Source organism: Lepidochelys olivacea (assembly GCF_965140295.1).
Source record: "Lepidochelys olivacea isolate rLepOli2 genome assembly, chromosome: 10".
NCBI classification, from domain to species: Eukaryota; Metazoa; Chordata; order Testudines; family Cheloniidae; genus Lepidochelys; species Lepidochelys olivacea.
Window position 1 is genome coordinate 9,261,968 of NC_140420.1, and position 22,158 is coordinate 9,284,125.

The 22,158-nt window shown below is 37.2% G+C and overlaps 1 protein-coding gene across 2 annotated transcripts in view; it reads left to right on the forward strand.

Annotated features, from left to right (window-relative positions):
• The window catches only part of SMURF1 (SMAD specific E3 ubiquitin protein ligase 1), a 59,117-nt gene that overhangs the window by 15,915 nt on the left and 21,044 nt on the right, over positions 1-22,158 (forward strand). For both annotated transcript variants that reach the window (XM_084641289.1, XM_084641290.1), the window contains exons 2-8: positions 15,693-15,731; positions 17,208-17,316; positions 17,929-18,062; positions 18,198-18,263; positions 19,634-19,709; positions 20,202-20,440; positions 21,245-21,329. In XM_084641289.1, the coding sequence (XP_084497415.1) occupies positions 15,693-15,731; positions 17,208-17,316; positions 17,929-18,062; positions 18,198-18,263; positions 19,634-19,709; positions 20,202-20,440; positions 21,245-21,329 (748 nt within the window). The remainder of the gene's footprint in view (positions 1-15,692; positions 15,732-17,207; positions 17,317-17,928; positions 18,063-18,197; positions 18,264-19,633; positions 19,710-20,201; positions 20,441-21,244; positions 21,330-22,158) is intronic.

Genomic DNA, 22,158 nt, shown 5'->3' on the forward strand with positions numbered 1-22,158 from the left:
ACTATAACACTATAAAAATCTATTGCTTTCATCCTGAACTGGATTGTCATTTTGTTCTTTTTGGTTTGCAGTCAGTCCTTAGGTAAAAAAATTTCTAGCATCTTTTGATGGAAAGTTTAGGCAGTGACACTTATCCTTCTCCATCTGCTTCTAAGAGGATTCTTCTTGTCTTTCCAGATTCCATTCCAGTATGTAGCCTAATAGCTTTAAGCGGCTTTTCACGGTTGGCTCAGTGAGGATAAGGACAACCTAATGCTTGTGGTCCAAGGGCTTACTGTGTTTCTCAGATGCCAGGGAATTGTCATGTCCTGCAGAGCATGAGCTGAAAACAAACTTAAATATTTAACATAGTTATGTGGTACAGGATACAGATTGGAATCATTTTGTATCCATGTTGTAAATTATGCTTGAGTTCACTAAACTCACAAGCAGGTTGTGAGCAGAATAATAAGGATAAATATTTTATGCATACAAGAGACATAGTTTGCTTGTATCAATTCTGTAATGTTCATAGACAGTGGGATGATATTGATCAATCTTCTAAAATGAGAGGTGAGCAGGGATCTTTGTAACTGCGAACATGGAAAATATGATCTGCTTCTTACTCTGAAAACATTTCTCTTATTCCCATTGTATCTCAGTTGGTAGATTTGGTGTAACCAGTTTTTGTTTTGTTGTTCAGCCCTGGTGACTGCCAGTAGTGCTATGCTGTACAAACAGGGACTATTGATCACATTTGAAGTCATTAACTTGGCTGTTTAAATAGATGCTGTCCTATATAATTAGCGGAACAAGAGAGTAACACTGGCTGATACAACTTTATTCTAAATAAAAGCTTTCTTTTCATAACGTCTTAATTTGATGCCATTCAGATATTTTTCTTGTTTTGTATATTTAGCTTGCACAAGAACTAGGTTTTTAAAAAATTATTAAAATAAACAAAATATATTTAAAATCGAGGATAATAATTTTGTAAATGTAAGTGAAGAGTGGTATCAATATGATGTGAGACTGCAAAGCCTTTGATGCTAATTGTAAAATCATGCTTGGAGGAAATGGTTACCAGGGTGTTTTGTGAGGTAAATGACTAGTTCATCTCATGCTGCCAGACAATTTCTTCGGTAGACTAATGAAAATATTTGGGGAGGAATGGCTTATCTCTCTCTGGCTCCAACTGCTTAGAGTACTCTGTACAAAATGTTTCAGCTTGCCGCCTCCTGCCCATAGTACCTTGTTTACACACAATTTACCTTTCACCTCTCCTTAGCTGAAAGGAATGAACATCTTAGCAGTTCTGAATTGTTATACTCCAATGGAGAAAAGAGGCAAGATATAATAGGTGCAAGCTGTTTTTTCAGTGGCTCTATATCTTTGTGGTATGCCTGTCAGTCTTCTGTATAATTTGTATTTCCTAGGTGATGCTTAGCACAACTGAATGTGAAGGTCAGCTACACAGTGTTTTGTGGTACACATGCTGGATTCCTTGAATATATATTACAAATGAGCGCTAGATATGCGTTAGTGTAGTGTGAACAGCATTGGAACAGAATAGTGGTAATCTCATTAATATGTGTACAGTATGTGCCTGCAGACAGTCTAGTGTTCCTGAGTCACATTGTTGCTAGTCTCTCGAGAGTCTGCAAATTCAGCAGTAGGATGCATGCTTATTGACCCACATTTCCTCAGGCACAGAAATAGTCACGTGTGTCTTCCACACCAGGAAATGCATCTCATTTACTGTTTGGAAACCAGACAAGCATTGATGTACAGTAACTTGGTTCATCAAGCATTTATATGACTCCAACCAAAGTGCTTTCAGGGATTTACTCTTGTATGACTGATATGTGATTTAGATAGACCAGGGGTTCTCAAATTTCATTGCACCGCAACCCCCTTCTGACAACAAAAATTACTATAGGACCCCAGGAGAGGGACCAAAGCCTGAGCCTGCCCAAGCCCCATCACCTCAGGTGGAGGGGGCAAAGCCAAAGCCCCGCTGCCTTAGGCCGGGAGGCTAAAGCCCAACATCTTCAGCACCAGACAGGGGGCCTCTAACCTTAGCCCTGCTGCCCAGGGCTGAAGTCCTTGGACTTGGGTTTGAGCTTTGGTCCCGGGCCCCAGCAAGTCTAAGGCAGCCCTGGCAACCCCATTAAAATGGGGTTGTGACCCACAAATCACTGAGATAGACTATAGAGAGTATATGTGTATGCTTCCTTTAATTTTTGTCTATCAAGAAAACACAAATCTCTATGTGCACACTACTGCCTTATTCTTACAATAGCCAAGTAAAAAATTGCTTACCTCTAAATCAAGTGTTTTAATTGTTTACCAGATATTAGAAATTTTTATATTAATCCAATGAAAATGGTATTATATAGGGGTATTTCCTACGACAGGTTAGCTGCTGTTATCTAATAGAGAACAGTGATTTTTATATTAGGATTAATAGACTCTGCAAAAGGATCAGGAATTGGGGGATGAATGAGAAATTTGATTTAAAAGAAATACTATAGACAACTTGTTCCATACTTTCTATGCATTTTCAGCTCTAAGCAAGAAGGCTTTAGTGGTGATCTTTAGAGAACTATAGGTGTCCAAATAGTAATGGGAATAAGAGTTTTAAGCTCTTTGTGCCAAACTACAGTAATTTGGACCGATAAATGGAGGGAATGTACGATAGTTTGGGGATGTATAATAGTTTGAGTATGTATAAATCTCAGAATTTGACAGTTGAAACTTTGTAATGATTCAATTACGAGTAATATTTTAATCGAGAGACTTCTTATATTCAAAATCAAAGTTGTTGCCAAGAATCTCATGTTGTTTGATGTCTTGTTGCAGAAAATTTCTGTTCGCTACCTCCCAAGACTTGAGAAATAAATTGCTCCCTAATGCTAAAACTTCCAAACTTGAGTTCCTAAAATCAAACACCTAACTCCGTATTTAGGTGCTTAGGTAATAGGTCTGATTTACCAAAAAACAAAACAAAAACTTGGTGCCTCTAGTTTCTGTTGAAATAGGTGGGAGTTATCAATGCACTTCTGAAAATCAGAGCAATTACTTAAAAATAGATTTTGGTGTGCAACTTTAGACACTTAAGTTTTTGGAAAATATAGGCCTTAGTCTTCAGATTTGGCTGTGCATTTTTATTAATCTTCTGGGAATGGCTTAAGAAAATTATGCCTTGTTTTCTACTTCTGATAGAAATAATGTGGCTATCAAGGATTATTAATAAAAACCAAAATTGATTGATAGATGTTTGACCGCTAATCTGATACTTTAGGTGTTCTGTCTGGTGCCAGTGTATAGAATCGGTGGAGTTTTACTGTTTAGGTCTGTCTCTGTCTAGCTGCCATGGCAATGTGACTATAGAGCAGTTTCACACTTCCTGGGTCCAGTATTAAATGGGTTTCACTGTGTCCATTGCACAAATGGCTAAACTATGTGCAGCCACAGTTGGAAGGGTCCTGGAGGGAACAGTGATTGATATTGGTTTTCAAACACAGCCTCATTCGAGATGTAGACATGGTCAAATGTGGGTAATGAATGAAAATGGCTTTCTCCATTTTTAGTACTTATTTTCCTATAGGAAGGAATCCAAATGGTGTTTAGAATGACTTTAGGGTGTTTATGCTGCAATAGCTTCATGTGGCAGGCTCACTTTGTTTGGCTGAGTGTTTTAGAAAGGACTACATTGAAGAGAAGGCAGTATATCTGTGCTAAGAAGCTGATCTTTCAGTATCAGCAGGGATTGAAACTGTTCATCAGGATCTCATGTATAGTAACTAGCTGTGCATCAAAAAATGGGTAATCTAAAATCTTTAGAATTATAGATAAATCTTTTAAACTAATCTAGCTGATAGGCAAATCTTGCACGTGAAGGTCTTAAATGTGAATGTCATTAATACCTTGATACGGTCCTAGATAAAATCTAAGACTTTATTAGTGATCTGCGGGAATTCTTTCAAATGACATACGACACAACTGTCAACTTAAAATAAATATAACAGGGATTCAAGGCCGGTCACTCATATAGTTGTGAAATGAAGTTATATTCATGGGAAATAACTAAAACTGTATCAAGTATGTGTATTTTCTCCATATTGAAAACTAACAGTACCCCTGTCTAGCTGCTAGTATCTGAGCAGTATCAGTGCCTTGATGCCCGGCTGTGTGACACTGTACCTGGAAAAAATATTGGTGGGGCGGTGGAAGAGAAATGCTTTGAAGAACTTGCAAGCACCGGGACATTATTCTCAGCGTTCTATGTTAGTATGCAGATTTTAGGTTCCTTTAGGATTCTTCAGTGATACTGGATTACCAGATAGCATCAGCTGCCAAAAATAATTTCTTCTATTGGCCAGGAAGCCATGCCCCATCCTTTGGATGTGTGGTCATCCACACATTTGTTACCCTTGGCTTGAGTATGGCAACACACTGTACCAAGGAAGGAAAATGACACTGATGAAAAAAGTCCACCTGGTTCAACTAATGGCTGTCCATCTGCTAAGTAGCCCAGATCAATATGAACACCTCATCCTAGTCTTTTGGACACTCTTAGCTCCCCACTGAATACTGGGTTTAATGTCCTGATCTTGATATTTATAGCCTTCAATGGGCTGGGGCTTGGTTACCTCAAAAATTGTCGCCCTTGTTGTCATGCTTACCCAGACAGCTGTATCTATCAGGAACAATGGAACTGTTGATAACAAGGGTGAAATTTGTGGAAGCAGGGAACAGAGTTGCCTTGGCAGTGGGGCCCAGAGCTTTGGAATTCTCTCTATCACAAGGATTGATATAAGTAGTCTTACTAAATTTAGATGGAAATGTAAAAGCCATCTTTTCGCCATAGGTTTCTTACTAAAATATAAATGTGAAAGCCAGGTATATGCTCTAGGAAATAGGGGAAAATCCCAGACCACTGGTTGCTTACGGTACTCAATATCAAAATGGAGGCTGCAGTATTAATACCTATATACAATAGTAAGTAAAAGCAAAATAAATCCTATAGGTTTAAAAAAAGGAGAACATGGAATGTGGACTTCTTGAAAAGTACTTCAGTATGTATTTATTAAGAGGCCGCTCCAGTAGTAATGTCAGATTAATTTAAGAGACTTTGATTTTATAATTTTACTTTAAAGAATAACCCTTAGTTCCAGTAATTAGTTGATGTAAGATTAACTGCTGGAGATGTAAAATACTGGTTTATGTTTCATGTTTAGACGTATTCAAAATCTGACCTTAAAGTTTTTGTGTCTGATATTTTACAGAGTGAAGTTTCCTTCTTTCTTAAATTGATGTCTTGTACTGGAAATCCTTCATTTGAACGTATTTAGTGATTTAAAAGAATTTAGGGAAAAGGGGGTGCTAGGGTGCTGTGGTTATGATGGTTATAGAAGTACCTTGGATAGTATTAGTTGCCATCAAAAGAATTGGTTGTAATTGAAAGTTGGAATATCCCTGTTGGTTCCAGGTCATTAATTGAATCTACAAGAGTGTGTGTTGGTTTCAATCTATTTAAATAGCAGATCTCCCCTGGACTTTCACTTGCTGTTGGGTCAGTTTACTCCTCTCTTACCTTATAATGAAAAGGAGTACTTGTGGCACCTTAGAGACTAACCAATTTATTTGAGCATAAGCTTTCGTGAGCTACAGCTCACTTCATCGGGTGCATACTGTGGAACAAGTACTCCTTTTCTTTCTACTTTATAATGGTATCTTTTAGCAGAATTAAGTTTACTGTTTGCTTCCCCCAGTTAAAAAGCTTTTTTCTTTCTGGTGGCTCTTGATTCCATCATCCGAAGTGATGTATAGTTTCAGCAGAAGCCAATTGCTAGCCACCTTTACACAGTGCATTACATAGCAGCTTTTGTTAGATCTGCTCAGCTGAGTGCCAAGCTTTGACTGAAGTCATGCCTGTATTTTTACTTTAAGACCATGTTCCATGCAAGTTGTTTAACTGAAATCTTTCAAAGTGATACATTTAAACTCTCATGGGATGAACTAGCAGTTTGCATAGTTTACAGCTTACAGATGGCTTAACTGCATACATTTTTAAAATAACATTGTTTGTTTTTAAGCTCTTGCAAACATTCCTGTTGAGCGTTTGATGAAAACCAGACACTAATCTGTACCAAAAAAAGTATTGTCTATAAAAATTCCAGATAGGCTTATTTTCATTTAAATACTTTTGCTCTTGTATTGGTTCAACATAAGAGACCCTGATTTTTTTGTCGTCTTCCATTTATTTGAAAAATAAAATTTAATTTCACATAATTGATTTTTAATATATATGGAATTCTGAATCATATCCTTGTCTCTTTTTTGGTACGATCTTTACGTAAATTAAATAGCATCTAAAATTGGAGGTAGTCTTTGATATAGTCTATGTGAAGGGCTATAAATCCCAAGCATTATTTGGCTGAGATGCAAAATGCTTTTTTATGAAGATTTCAGGATTGAAATGGCAAATAAATGCTTGCCATTTGGATGGATGTTTTAGAGCTTTGACCATTTGGGAATACTATAATGTCACTGTTGGGCTTTTGTCTTGTTATATTTAAATAAACTTTCTCAACAGCTTCAATGCAGAGGCTTCTGCTTTCCACTGTAGGACACTTGAAGCCTATGACCAGTCAGGTTTTTGCTATATTTTTACTGATGAGATAATTTATTTGGCGCTTAACTGTGTGTGTGTGTGTGTAAACAGGGTCAAAGATAATACTTGGTTAATAAGTATAATAGCTAACCATGTTTTGCCCTTGCCAGAGTTATATAAGCTGGCATGTGGTTCTCTTTTTGTCACCATTTCAAATGTTTTGCTCTGTGGACAATATATATAGCCGTCCAAGTTTTCCCAGTATACAAGGGACAAAGAAAGATGTTTCTTTGTAAGGACTCTCAAACTTGGTTGACACATGGATATTTGTTTTAAAAAAAAAAAAGAGAGAGAGAGAGCAGCTGTGTGCACATAACTCGACCCTTGTCATTTGTGTTTCACGCATTGGTCACAAAAACATAATTATACTAGTAGAGTGGCTGGCTGAGCCCTTCGCTTTCAAAAGGGAGAACAGAGAGCGTATCTGGTAAAAGAGCAAGATCCAAAATGGTGCATTTTAAAACTAGTATGTAGGTTTTCAGAAGACCATTACATATTTGAATTAGCACCCAAATGATCTGCTACACACAAGTTTTATAAAAATATATATTTTAAAGAAAATCAGTTTTTGAGAAATTTGAAGAGCTTTCAAACTTGTGAAAGAAGAGGTTGAATATTATCTTAAATTCATTCAGTAAATAGCTATCTAAATCATCTGAGTATTCTGTAAACACTTTTCTGCTAAATATGTACAAAGGAATTCCAAAGTAATTTTGGAAGAAAGCTTTTTGGATATTCACTTGGTTCTTTTCCTATTTCTCATGTCCTTAGAAAGTTACTCATTTATGTTTTGCATGAATTTCACTGTACAGTTGTGTTTGTAACCATTCATAAGTGGATGAGTAGTTTAAGGCTAGAGTTTGTATTTGTGGAATGTTTGATTTCCTGGAAAATTAAAGGGGGGGGGGAGTCCAGGCCCCCATCTATATATTTAGTAATTAAGAATGTTTTTGCCTAAATATTCTTGTGGGTTTGATGTGTTACTAAATGAATGCTGTCTGCAGTTGGCAGCCCTTTTGTTTAGGTGGTTCTGTACTCTGCCAAAAATCTTAAATAATTTGAATGAATACTGATAACATTAACAGATGGGTAATTAAAGCACATTCATATAACATATCTAAGTGACTATTTCCATAATTTTTTTTAAAGAAACAAATAGTCCTGCCTTCCTAATATTAAAAGTTAGTACAAACTGATAAATGGCCTTTGCATCATACTTAGCGTTGTTCCTTCCTATTCCACACATGTACAGGATCCCAATGTCATTTAAAGATGTAGCTTCAGTCTTTTCATAAATAGGAAAGAACTACATTTAAAGGTTGAACCTAAAGACAATTTTAATAGCTAAAATCGGTACCTGTATTGTGTTCCGATCTCAAATTTTGTATTGAATTAACCATTCACTGTCGCACCTATGATATTTGTAAAAATCAAATGCATATTGGTGAAGTTATGATTAAAGATGCTGTTGTCAGATGCTTGCTTTTTGGAATATTATTTGTTTTGCTGTTCAGCAAAGGCTGGGACTATGGTATAACGTTAAGATATGGGGCAAGAGTCAGAACTCTTGAGTTTGATTACCAGCTCTACCTCAGACTTGCTGTGTGCGCTTGGTATTTTCATGCTTTAAGAATGTTTTTAGTGCTTGGATAACAGAAACAGCTAATTTTAAAACTTCATCATGGGCTTATTTCTCAAAGGTTTTGATGTTATTTCAAGAAAATTGTGTTGCATATGTGCAACACTTGACCTTCCAACAAATTTTTTAATTTTATGGCAATGGTGGGGAGCTGTGCACGTCAATATCTGTTTCAGAGAATGATCAGATATGTGGGAAACATTCAGATAAACATTGCTAGTCAGAGTATTTTTTTTAAATTGAGTGGAAATGAATATAATTTTATGGTTTTAAGAAATAAAACTCCCAAGAAATCCAAAATTGTGGTTACCATAGCAACTGTAACTTGGATGTATTGTTCCTACATCAGGGCATAAAATTAACAGCATAAACAGAAATATGCTGCATATATGGAAGGGAATATTACTACAGCTTTTGTTGGAATTGTAGCTTTGAATTTCCTGATTTTTGTTTAAATTCTCAGCTATGAAGTTGCGTTTTATTTTCTGAACTTTATTCCCTGTATATACATCACGTAAAAATAAAAAATTCTAACCAGTCTCTTAGTTGTCCACTTCTCAAAATACATATTGTATCCAGACTGTGACAGAAGACAATGGTGTAATTAGAGCATAATGTATTCTCAAATAGTTGAAAGATAATTTGTGGGCATTTCATAAAGAATTCACTTGGTCAGATTTGTTGGAAACATTTGTTAGAAAAGAGGGAAGAAAAATTTGACTGACTTTGTTTTCACTTTTGTTGTGGTTCTGGTGGATATGTTACTTAGGAAAAGATTGAGAATAGTATACCGTGCAGTGGGAATATGTGGCTGTATTCCTCTGAAATGTCAAGGGAGGCAGAATAGTCCAATGAATATGGCACTGAACTGGGAATTGGGAGATCTGGGGACAGTTCCCCGCTCTGCCATTTACCCATCTGTAAAATTGGAATACTGATAAGACTGAAAAGTGCTTTGAGATCTGTGGCTAAAAATCACTATTAAAGATCTAAATTGTCTTCATTTGTTTTGTGAGGCTGGGAGATAGTTAAGGGGGGAACATATAGGTAAAAAGGTGACTGAATAAAAGGAGTAGGTATTGGGTAGGAATTGAGTATAGAGGCTAAATGAGTGCGGCTGGTGAACAGGAATCAAAGGAAACTCCTACTTTCAAAAACTGATCTGCTTCCAGGAGAGGGAGCAGTGGCTGCACTAACAAGGCACTTCTGACTTATTGAATTTCTGTTACAGAAATAGTAATTGTGCAGTGGGAGTGGGTGGGTTCTTGGCACAGAGGTGGAGGGGAGGACACAGGGTGAGAGTGGCTATGTTGTGTTGGGGCACAGGAGGATCATTCATTAAGTGATACAATAGCTAGAATTGAGGGCATTTAAATAAATATTTAGGTTAGTAGATAAGTTGGATCGGGCACTAATTATGGGTGGGTAACGAGGGGGACAGATGGGGAAGTTAATATTAAAAAAAAAAAAAAAATTCCGTACCTGCTAATATCTCCTGACAAAATTAAATGTGCGTATGTTTGAATAAATAAAATTTGATTTAATTCAACACCAATTAATCTTCTTCTTTCCCACATAATTAATTCTAGAACTCTTTAACATGCCCCCCAATTTATTCTCTATTCCCCATTTCTGTAATTCGCCACATATGCACAAAGGCCTAATTCTGTTCCCCTGCACACATTCGTCCCCTAATTCCTTCTGTAAATTCCTGCACAATTCTGCTCAGAACTCTAATCTCAGTCCTCATGAATCAGCACTGCCCCACCATTTAGCCCTATATTTTTCGCTCGTGTGTGTGAGGACAGTAAAGGTTAAAATATTTCCAAAAGCTTGGAAAGCTAGCCAACTCTCCCACATGTCCAACCCCCTGCTCAAAGCAAGACCAATCCCCAGTTTTTGCCCCAGATCCCTAAATGGCCCCCTCAAGGATTGAACTCTCAACCCTGGGTTTAGCAGGCTAATGCTCAAACCACTGAGCTATCCTTCCCCCCAATTGCTAGCTATCGCTTAATAAAAATGACTCGCTCTAGGTGTGTGGTTTTTGAATCTCTCTTCAGAGGTGCCTACTGTTTGTAGATGGATATGTAGTGAGTTTCAACCCAGAAAAAAAAACATACTTTGAACCCCACTGCAGCCCACATAAAAAGGCTGCATAAAAAGACCTAAATATCTTAAATCTAGTAACTCTTCCTTTGGCAGTTAATTAAGAGAGAACTTCTTAGGAATGTAAAGGATAATGTATTGATTCAGTCCTGTAGCCCAGTTGAGTTCTAGTTTTAGTTAAGATGGAGTGAAATATCAGGATAGGCTTGTATTTCCACTGAAGCCTGTTCTTTGCTGACTAGCGAACTGTCGTCATTATAATACTATTCTCCATCATTAATGCAGGTCAGTCATGTGATGTTTGCAAAATATTCAGATTAGTTATTACATGGACATCTGTACAGGTTTTCAGTTTGCCTCTGGTCTCTGGGTTTTAAATATCAGAGATCCAAGTATGTGATTTCTGAAAAGTTAAATACACACCACCCTCTGAAATCTTTCAGACCCTGAAGTGCAAAGTTGACTGAATTGTAAAAAAAAATTATTTCTGTGTCTCTCTACATTGGGAGCATTTTGCTGATATAACTATACTCGTGAAGTGCTCCTAGTGTGGATGCAGCATGTACTGGCAAAAGCACAGTTTTGCCAGTATAACTGTATACACGAGGGGCTTTTGCTGATGCAGTTACGTTGGTCATAGCTTGTCTCACCCTCACCAACATAGCTGTGCCAACAAAAACTTATAGTATACACCTGACCTCAGACACACTGGGGGCTTTCTACACATGGAACTCTGCAGCCATGCTGCTGTAGCACGTAGTGAAGGCGCTGCCTACGCCAGTGGGAGAGCTTCTCCAATCTGTGTAGGTATTCCACTTCACCGAGAGGTGGTAGCTATGTTGACGGGAAAAGCCCTCCCATCAACATAGTGCTGTCTACATCCGAATTTCAGTTGGTATAACTGTGTCACTCAGGGTAGTAGATTTTCCACGCCCGCTAAACAACGTAGTTATACCATAAGTTTGTAATGTAGACCACATCTAAACGTAAACTAAATTGCAGCCCGATGTCCTTGTGTGGTATACAGTAATATTCATTACAATGTGTCAGTTATTTTGCATCTAGGACTTCCCGTTTTTCACTTTTACTCCTCTCTTCCCATAAGGAAACTTTCCAAGTAGTCATTTATAAATAAGAATTTAAAAACTTAACAGCATTAAAGATTTTAGAGCTTAAATAGATATGACCTGTTAAAGTTCCTACTCTGTGCTAACTAACTTGACCTATGATTAGGGAGGGAAAGTCAAGACTGGTGTCAGATGTGTCAGTATTTTCCAAGTCAAAATCTTTTCTGCACCCTTATGTCCGCCAATCTGGATTAATGCATCTGACTGAGAATGCAGAGGGTTAAACACCTCTTGGAATGCAGTAATTGAAAGTGCATTTATACAAACAAAGATAATTAATTATAATACCTGATAAAAGCACAAAGATGACCAAAACCTAGCTCTGCAGACATCTTTCAATAAGACCTCCCTTCTTTCTGCACAGGAAGAGGTGACCATTCTCAGAGGACTTGTCTTCACTGCAAAGTTAACTCAAGTAGTTCAAGTGTTGCTCCTAATTAGAATCCCATCCACACCCAAAAAGCCCTGACTTGAGTGCAGTGCTCCTTTTAACTCAAGTTGACTGGCCTGAGAAGGGGTATTGGCTAAAACTCAAGTGAACACAACTTGTCAACTTCTAACACAACCACTCTGTAGTCTGGGTACAGGTTAGTGCCTCTGGTGTGCTTCTAGTCCTGCAGTATCTTCCCACAATTCCTTCCATGTGCCCAGAAAGGATGGACAAGTTCTCCTACAATGCAGTGGCAAAGAGTTCAAAGTACCTCTGCTTAAAACACCACCGGTATGCTAACGTATTGCGCACTATTTGGCTTATGTAAACCCTTCTGGTGCACACTAAAAGTTCCATAGTGTGCTTTAACATAACGCTGTTTGAAACAGCACTACATTAAAAGCACACGAAGGAACATTACAGTGAGATTACTCATTACAGTATATACAAAAGAGAGAGGCCTAACTCCTCTATTTTTTGGCATCTACGTAAAACTCAAATTGCAAGAAATAAGCCCCAAAGAATAGAAGCCCTAAGTATAACAACAGTGTGGACGCAGAAGCTCAAGTATTATTTCTCATTGGGGCCACTCCCACTTGAGCTCACCAATTAAAGAGGAGTAACTTGAACAGATAACTTGAGTTAACTCTGCAGTAAAGTCATACCCAGAATGAGCACTGACGCTGAGGAAAAGACATTTTCCATACTTGCTGCCAAATATGGTTCCACAGTAGTGCTTTACAAATCTGGCTCATGTGGTCTTTGAATCTGCTACTAGAATTGGCAGGTAGTTCCACAAACCCTTAAAAAAATATTACAATCTGGATGTAAAGGCTACCTTTGGGATGGAAAGCAGCAGTCATTTAAAAATGCTTCTCAATTCTACGCAACAGTTCAGGACAGAATGTGAAGAAAACTATATCCTGTTGAAACAAGGTGACGGGAAGCTATTTGGAAGGCATAATGTAAATGACCAGCATGCCAGGGTTAACACCCCCAATATTTTTGCAGCAAATGCAGTGAGATTTTTATGTTTACAAGTGGTATATAGCGCTCTGGCAGTACAATGCCCATGGCTAGACTACCATAGTGCACCCTGCCAGAAGAGTTTCACTGGCGGTAGTGCACTTTAAGAAAAAGTCTGGCATAAACACAGCCTGGAGGAGGAAAGCCATCTCCTCAATCACCAGCTCCACTTCCTGTTGCAGTCCCCTATCAAGTGCCTTTGTCACCTCTTTGTTTACTTGGATTTAAAAATCTGAGTTTTGTAAGTGAACCCATTGATAGGGCAGTTAAAAGCATTTTTGCTTCAGTGAGTTTAGTGCACAAATAGTGGAATGAAGCCAGGGTCACAGCTTAGGGATGCTGGCTACTGAGACTGCTTCATAAAGGTGTTTTTGGAGTATTGACTGTTTTGTGGCAGGAATTTTGTGTTACTAGAGTGAATAATAGCTTTAACTAAAAATGAGGGTTTTACAGACTGCAGTACTAAAATTGGCAGTAACACTCTACTACAGTAGACCAAAAGCTAGTGGCAAAGAAAAAACATTAAACAGAGAATCTAATCTTTCAGTAGTCAGGAGCTGCAGTGGCTTTTATTCAGGAGCTCTGCAGAAGGAATCTGCAAGAAACCCCCACAAAACTTGGGTCAGTCTGAAAATATTTAACAATGAGATTGAGTATAGGATTTAACTTGTATATTGGGAAATTTTCCCTTACTTCTCCAATAAGCTTTCATATTGATGGTGAGAAGTGGGGTGAGAGGCTGAACAACTCCATACTTTAAAGGGATTTTGTTAATTAGAAATTTCAACTAACAGTTTAACATTTCTGACTCTAATTTTTCCTATATTCACTTTTTTCTGTTTATTTCTTCCTTTTTTCTCAAATCAACCCCAGCAGTAGAAGAAAATTAAATTTTGCTCTAAGTGCTCACGTAGTAACTGACTCTGATTCTGTAATGCTATTTTATTTCAAATTGTGTCATCAGTGTTCTTATGAGTACAATGCTTCACAGACCTGCAGATATTTCATTTTTTGTTCAGGGGGGAGGGGGAGGGAAATGGTTATGGAAGAAGATCCTGTGATCTAGTGCTCAATTTAAAAAGACACTTATGATAATTGTATTAAAAAAAATCTTTACCTGTTGCTACAAAGGATGTAAAAGCTAATGGTTTATTTTTGCAGTTAATTCAAGTTGAATAGCAAGCTAATCTGAACAGTTTCATTTGGTTGTACATTTTATGAATTTAATGCAGTGTTGTTTTCAGTCATATTTGCTCTTTGACAGCCTCTTACTCCACTTCCTAGTTGAAGGCAGATGCTGGTGGCATTGCTCCTAGGAAGCTGAAAGGGTCTCAGCAGAGGTGTGCCAAGATCGTTTTTCCCACACTCTTGTTACAACTACCTCCTAAGTCTAGCTTAGCCAAGGTGAAGATGCCTGTGTCTGACCCCACATTCCTAAGGCTGATTTTTGTGTAGGATGGGAACCCGTTAGCTGTAGGATGGGGAAGAATGAGGAGAGCTGTTGATAGGTAGAGTGATGGCATAAGCATTATACAAGCATCCTGCTATTTGTGTCCAGAAGTCTCATCCTGACAGAGAGGAGACCTTCTCAACAAGTGGTTAGTGATACATGAATTGAACACTGGTTTACAGCTAGCCGCCTTTCTCTCACACACTCACTTAAGTAACACTTAAATATTTTGAAGATATTAAAGTTAATATTTGACAGTCAGTGGTTATGCTTCCTAGCCTGATACAGAAGTTTAATGAATATTGGACAACTCCTTTGAACTGAGACTGGATACTGAAAAGCTCTTATTGAACAGTAGAATTAAGATTGGAGTCTTGAACAGAAGAGGACCTTATAGAAGTGGAGATAGACCAAAGTCTTTCCTTCCCTTACGTCACTTCACTTCTGCTTTCTCTGCTGTTCTTTTCTGTAGAATTGGGAAGAGGCAAATAATGTCTGATTTGTGGACCTTCAAGAAGGTCATGGATAATTGGATGCTTTTTTGGCTGTGTTCCCTTGGATGGGGTCTTGTCTTATATCTAGGGCAAAAAGATATTGTATTGAAGATTCCTTGAGCGCTTTTGCTTTTTTCCCTTCCTCTTTTATCTTATTTTATTACATGTAAAAATACCTTTGAATACAAGAATTGAATTTGCTGGCAGATTGAGGTGGAGAAAGCTAGGGTTCAGTAGGAGGGTAGGTTCAAAAATTCTACAAAACTGTTACTGGTACAGTACAGTAACAGCTGCTCGAAAAGCTATGACCAACAATCTGAATGGGTGGCCATGAGGCAAGAGAAGTCACTTTTGGGTATGTAAATATAAAATACAGAGAGCACTTTCTGCATTGGGAAGTTCAGCAAAACTGGCACACTTTGAAAGATACTGAACTCTGTCTTTGTCATATTAAACAATTCGTGCCAAAAGTTCATAAAGACCAAGTTTCCTTTTATTTATTTATTTTTTGGTATGAGGCCAGCATTGAGGTATGAGGGTAAAGGCAATAGGGGATTAATTTAACTGCCTCTGTACATGAGTGCATGCAGAGACTACACTGATTCAAGATTTTGAGGGCAAGAAGAAAGCAGTGTTCATATTTAACTAGGTCAGTTTTAAGTTAAGATCAAGATTGAGAATTTTTGGTGTCTAATCAATATGGGTGTTGAAGATATTTTTATAAAAGGATTTTAGATACATTAATCTGTTTTTGTTTTGCAGTATTATGTGCCAAGAATCTTGCAAAAAAAGATTTCTTCAGTAAGTATAACTGACAGATTTCTGATACTGTATAAATAGCTTTATGGTATTGTTCTCACACTTGTATTTTTAAACTATAAATTATTATTGTCCTAACTCCTATGCATGTCTAACTCTCTCACAGAGAAACAGGGATAACTTCCACATTTGCCAGTAGCATTGGATTACTATTTAGGTTCATATGATGTAGACGGGCAGCCTAGATACAAGACTGGAGCGGGCAGAGGGGCAATAATTCTAGTCCTGACTCTACCACTGATGTCACTTACCTCTGTTTCAGAGTAACAGCCCTGTTAGTCTGTATTCTCAAAAAGAAAAGGAGTACTTGTGGCACCTTAGAGACTAACCAATTTATTTGAGCATAAGCTTTCGTGAGCTACAGCTCACTTCATCGGATGCATACTGTGGAAACTGCAGAAGACATTATATACACAGAGACCATGAAACAATACCTCCTCCCACCCCACTCTCCTGCTGGTAATAGCTTATCTAAAGTGATCACTCTCCTTACAATGTGTATGATAATCAAGTTGGGGGGGGGGGCAGAGGGTGAGAAAACCTGGATTTGTGCTGGAAATGGCCCAACTTGATTATCGTACACATTGTAAGGAGAGTGATCACTTTAGATAAGCTATTACCAGCGGGAGAGTGGGGTGGGAGGAGGTATTGTTTCATGGTCTCTGTGTATATAATGTCTTCTGCAGTTTCCACAGTATGCATCCGATGAAGTGAGCTGTAGCTCACGAAAGCTTATGCTCAAATAAATTGGTTAGTCTCTAAGGTGCCACAAGTACTCCTTTTCTACTTACCTCTGTGTCTATGTAAAAGAGGCGTGATACTGACCTCAAAAGAGATGGTAACACTTAATGTTTGTAAAGCACTCTGAGCTTATAAAATACCATACAAGTGCTGGAGCCTAAACATCATACCAAGAAGTGCATAGAAATGCATAGATACTAATGAAGGTATTTGTTTAAATGAAATACTGTTTTAATTTAAGCAATATTTAATGTTTTTTCCCCTAAAGAATTTCAAAATTTGCTACTGGTTAGAATTATGTTAAGCAAATCTGTGTCATAAAAAAATCTTTTTTTACATCCGATGAAGTGAGCTGTAGCTCACAAAAGCTTATGCTCAAATAAATTTGTTAGTCTCTAAGGTGTCACAAGTACTCCTTTTCTTTTTCAGAAAAGAATTTTAGGATAACTAAATTTTCCTTACAAGAATGTTAAAAACTCATGGCAGAATTGGGATAAAAAGGAAAACTGAACAGGAAAAAAAAAAGTACAAAGGTCAAATTATGGTCAATGCTTTATTGGCCCTATATAAAATTACAAAAAGGTAACTTGCTGAAACTGAAACTTGTGATTGTTTTTTTTCTTTCAGTTGCTAATGCATTAAAAATGTCTCTCTCTCTCTCTCTCTCATTATTAATTTGACGCTGTGATTCTAATTGTACCTTTTCCCCCTCCATAGGACTTCCTGATCCATTTGCAAAAATAGTAGTAGACGGATCAGGTCAGTGCCATTCAACTGACACTGTGAAGAACACGTTAGACCCCAAGTGGAACCAGCATTATGATCTGTGAGTTACTTATTCTGTAAAACCATTGCAGGAATCTATCTGGAAAGTAAAACACAAGTGTAAGCAAGCCTCCTTTTCCCCCATCTGTTAGCAAGAAGAGCCACGCTTCCTGAGGAAGCTTGACTTTATAATAACTTGTGGTTCTTAAAATATTCCTGGTGGGTTTTCTTTTTCTTTATGGACACTTTAAAAAAAAATTAGGCATGATTTTAAAGCATCAAGGTGTTTCAAACACAGCATGAAAGCTTTGACTCTAAGCTTGGCTAGGTTCCTGCATCAAAGTTATTTCCATTCTCCTTGTTGCAGTGATTAAAATGTTTTCAAAATAATAAACATAAATCTATAAGAAATAAGTTTGGCATGTAATGAATTCATGTCTCATAACTTTTAATGAGGTTGTCTGTAATTAACCAGAGCTGTAACATTAACATGCTGTGCAAAGTTACAGCACTCTAATTAATGCCGTAGCAAGATTAAGTGTTTCTGTATTTATGATAAAGCGACATGACTAAAATATATCAGAATTCAATCGAGATGGAGCAAAGTGAAAATACTGTAGAATAATAGAACAAGCTTGAATTAATCTGTTCTTCTAAATATATATTTTTCTAGATATGTTGGGAAAACAGATTCTATAACCATCAGTGTATGGAATCACAAGAAAATACACAAGAAACAGGGAGCTGGCTTCCTGGGGTGTGTCCGTCTCCTTTCCAATGCCATCAGCAGACTAAAAGATACTGGATGTTAGTATATTTTTTTTACATGCATTTTAAAAAATGTATTTTGCAAAAGTCCTTGGTGGTATATATTTGAGTTGTGAATATTAACTTCAGTTCAATATTTGCTTGGGTTGAGTTTTTTTAATTGTTCGTTTGCAGACCAGCGTTTGGATCTATGCAAATTAAACCCCACAGATACTGATGCAGTACGAGGCCAAATAGTGGGTAAGAACATTCCTGTCTGTATAAAAAGAAGCAGTTATAGTTCACACTTACAACTCCTCGGATTAAAACAAGATTCAGATGGTTGCTAAAAGGGAAAACTTGCCTAAAAAAAAAAAAAAATCTTTCAAATGTCATTTCCTGAAGTCACTTATTGCTTCAATCCCCTTTGTGTTCCTTATACTAATATTAATTAGATGTCCTGGTTACTGAAAATGAACAGGGACTAGGTTAGATCATTTGAAATTTGTTTAATCATTATCTAAATTGCTTTCTTCCAACTGGTAATTGTAAGCGTAAATGGTATGAATAAGTGGGAATGGACGATTTTGGTGGTGGTTCTAATACAGCTACTTAGGGTAAACTTCCTATATGGAAAACCAATTGTACATGTAGGCCAAGGTGATATATAACAGGAATTCATTGGTATTATCAACCCTAAAGGAAGATATTGAGATATAAACATTTTGCAGAACACCATTTTTAAGGCACTTTCCTGAGAATACCACCTGATAGAGAATTGTTGTTTTGACATTGTGGTAGTGTGCTTGCCTAACCATCTTAGTGACAGGTTTCAGAGTAATAGCCGTGTTAGTCTGTATCCGCAAAAAGAAAAGGAGGACTTGTGGCACCTTAGAGACTAACCAATTTATTTGAGCATAAGCTTTCGTGAGCTACAGCTCACTTCATCGGATGCATGCCTTGGAAACATCGGCATGCATCCGATGAAGTGAGCTGTAGCTCACGAAAGCTCATGCTCAAATAAATTGGTTAGTCTCTAAGGTGCCACAAGTACTCCATATCTTAGTGTAAGCTGATCTGTAACTTGGGGTACTTAAAAATGAAGAAAGTTTGTCTAATCAGTTGTTGTTTTTCTTGCTCTGTTCGGAGCATTTAGCCCAAATTTTACTCTATTGTTTTGTTTTTTAAATATTTTGAACTATGCCTTCAACTTAAAAATACAATCAAATCCCCTTTCTTTTCCCGACTCCTCTTCACTGGAGGCAATGTAATTGGCAAAAATTGTAATTCTCCATTGTGGTGACATCTAGTGGTGAATAAAGTTCTAGTTCCAGGCTTCCTTGACTCGGTACTCACAGAAGAGATGTAGAACCTTCGTGAATGCTGATAAATAAAAATCATCCGTATTATAAACAAAAGTAAATGCTAGCTTGGATTATTCATAGGGAAGACTCAGCCTAGCTTTTGGAGCTGTGATGCTAGTAGTTTGCATTTGGGAAATCAGGATACTACCTCTTTCTTAATCAAGAACACTTATTAAAATATTGATTAGTGCAGATGTGAAGTATTGATAAAATGATGCACTCTTGGAATGGCAGGATTTGTCTTCAATATTTCTTTTTCTATTTCAGTCAGTTTACAGACACGGGACAGAATAGGCTCAGGAGGTTCTGTGGTAGATTGTAGAGGGCTGTTGGAGAACGAAGGGTAAGTGTCACATCTGATTCTGCTGAGTATTTAGTTTCACTTAATTCCATTCATGGTATTTTTGTTCATGCTATGTGTTATGCTTTGGAAAAATAAAATCGGGAATTCTTGTGAATAGTAATGCAGCCAAATTAACTAAGAAATGGTCCTGAGATATAATATCTCTGGACCATTTCTTTATAAATTTGTGTGTATTGCTAATCACACAATTTAATTATATATTTATACATACTTGTGTGTGCAAGCACATAAACATATACTGAATGAAATTTGTGTGTGTGTGTATAGAGTGTACACACTATATTTAAACATAAATATAAATTCAATATGTGTGCACACATTGAATGAATGAAATATATAATTATTTAAAGTAAGGTATAGTATGTGTCATAGAAGTTGCAGTTCATTCAAATCAAATAATGGAGAGGAAAAAAATTAGCCATTTTTGTATACAAACCTTTGTGTTAATTTTGTGAGCGTCCCTGCTTTCAGAACGGTTTATGAAGATTCTGGACCTGGAAGGCCACTCAGCTGTTTCATGGAGGAACCAGCACCATATACAGATACTACTGGTGCTGCTGGTGGAGGGAATTGTAGGTTTGTGGAATCCCCTAGTCAAGATCAGAGGCTTCAGGCACAGCGACTTCGAAACCCTGAAGTCAGAGGTCATGTACAAACACCTCAGAATAGACCACATGGTCATCAGTCACCTGACCTACCTGAAGGTTACGGTAAGTGTTTCCGGAACTGTACATTTGCTGAAGTCTTTTAGAGAGCTTTATGTCTAAACTTAATTTCAATATAAAATACATGCTTTACTTGTTAGTACAGGCAATATCTGTATGTCTGTAATGGTCTGTATTTAGGAACACGAGATAAGCAGTACAGATATAAACTGAAGAATGGCTGCTTAGAAAACAGCTCCTGCAAGAGACACCTAGCGCTGATCGTAAACTAAACATGAGTTTGTAGTGTGATGCTGTTGCAGAAAAGCTAATGCTAAATTTGAATGTTTATGCATGGAGAGTGCATTTAAAACCCTCTTAAACTAGAGTAGCAGTGCTATTTTGCTTTCCCTGTGACCATATTTTGTACAGGGTTGAGGCCCATAGTTTAGGAAAGAGTGAGAAAAACTACAGGAAAATATAAAGGCAACAAAGAAACAAGAATCAGAGGATAAGGTGAGAGGGAGAATTAAATCTTATCTAGGAAAAAAGACGACACCAGATTTGGGAGTAAGGCAATTATCTAGTTTATTTTAAGATAGTAGTATAATCAACACATTATAAAAGAAGAGAATTAGTTCAAGGCATCGTGATCTGAACTTAAGATATTAGAAATATTAAGAGCAGTTGGATAGTGAAACATACTAATGAGTCCAAAGTGCAAGAGATCAGACTGGATGGCTTAAGTTATCTATTCTCTCCCTGATTATGTTGTAAAAGTATATGCTTATAGCTTTAAGAAACTGCTTATAGATTTTTAAGAATTTATAATTTAGAATAATTAAGGAATATTTTCCCTCCTTTATGTAGAACAAAGGACAACGGTACAGGGACAGGTTTATTTTTTGCACACACAGACTGGAGTTAGTACGTGGCATGACCCCAGGATACCAAGGTATGTATTCATAGCTACACAAAGTCAGTTATTTTCATCTTATGGCAGTCAGCTGAATCATGAAGTGCTGATATGAAGTGATTCCTACTCTGAGAGACAGCAGAATAAGGAATCATCATAGATTTCTTTATTGACTTCAATTCAATCCCCTCAGGATACTTATTTGCTTATTAATTACAAATTAACTACCAGCGACTTTTAAATCAAGTAAAAACTTCATGTAACCTTTACTGAAGTCACACTGATAAAACATTGATTTGACTTCATCCTTTTAATAAAGTTGCAAATTGCTTTGTTGAATATGACCTAAAATTTTTCTGAAATTGAGAGCAGTTTGAGTGCTCAATTGAGAAAAGCTAAATTCTGCTGGCTTTAGACTACTGATAACTTCTGACTCCTGAATGGTTGGTTGATGTCTTCAATTATAGTATGGCTCACCTTTTGTGCAGCTGAAGCAGAAATATTTTGCCAATTCTACACTCTAGAGACTTGAAAAATTACTTTTAAAGAACTATTTAAAATTCGCTTAATTTCAGACCAACAAATTTCAGCTGGGAAAATATGAATCCTCCACAAAATTAATTTGGTAAAGCCTTTTTAAAGAATTAGCCTGTGCTAATCCAGTCTTTTGTGACTATACATCCATCGCTGGCTAGTTTCCCTGAGGGGATTTGCTTCTCCATAATGTTCCTATAGGCAGTCTGTGCCCCAAAGCCTGCAAAGTAAAACTATGAAAGTTTGCAACTTTATGCTCACTGTGCAGACAACATAACTAACTGGAGTAATGCAAGATACTGGATAGATGAAGCAAAGTGCAGAGACAGGCTTC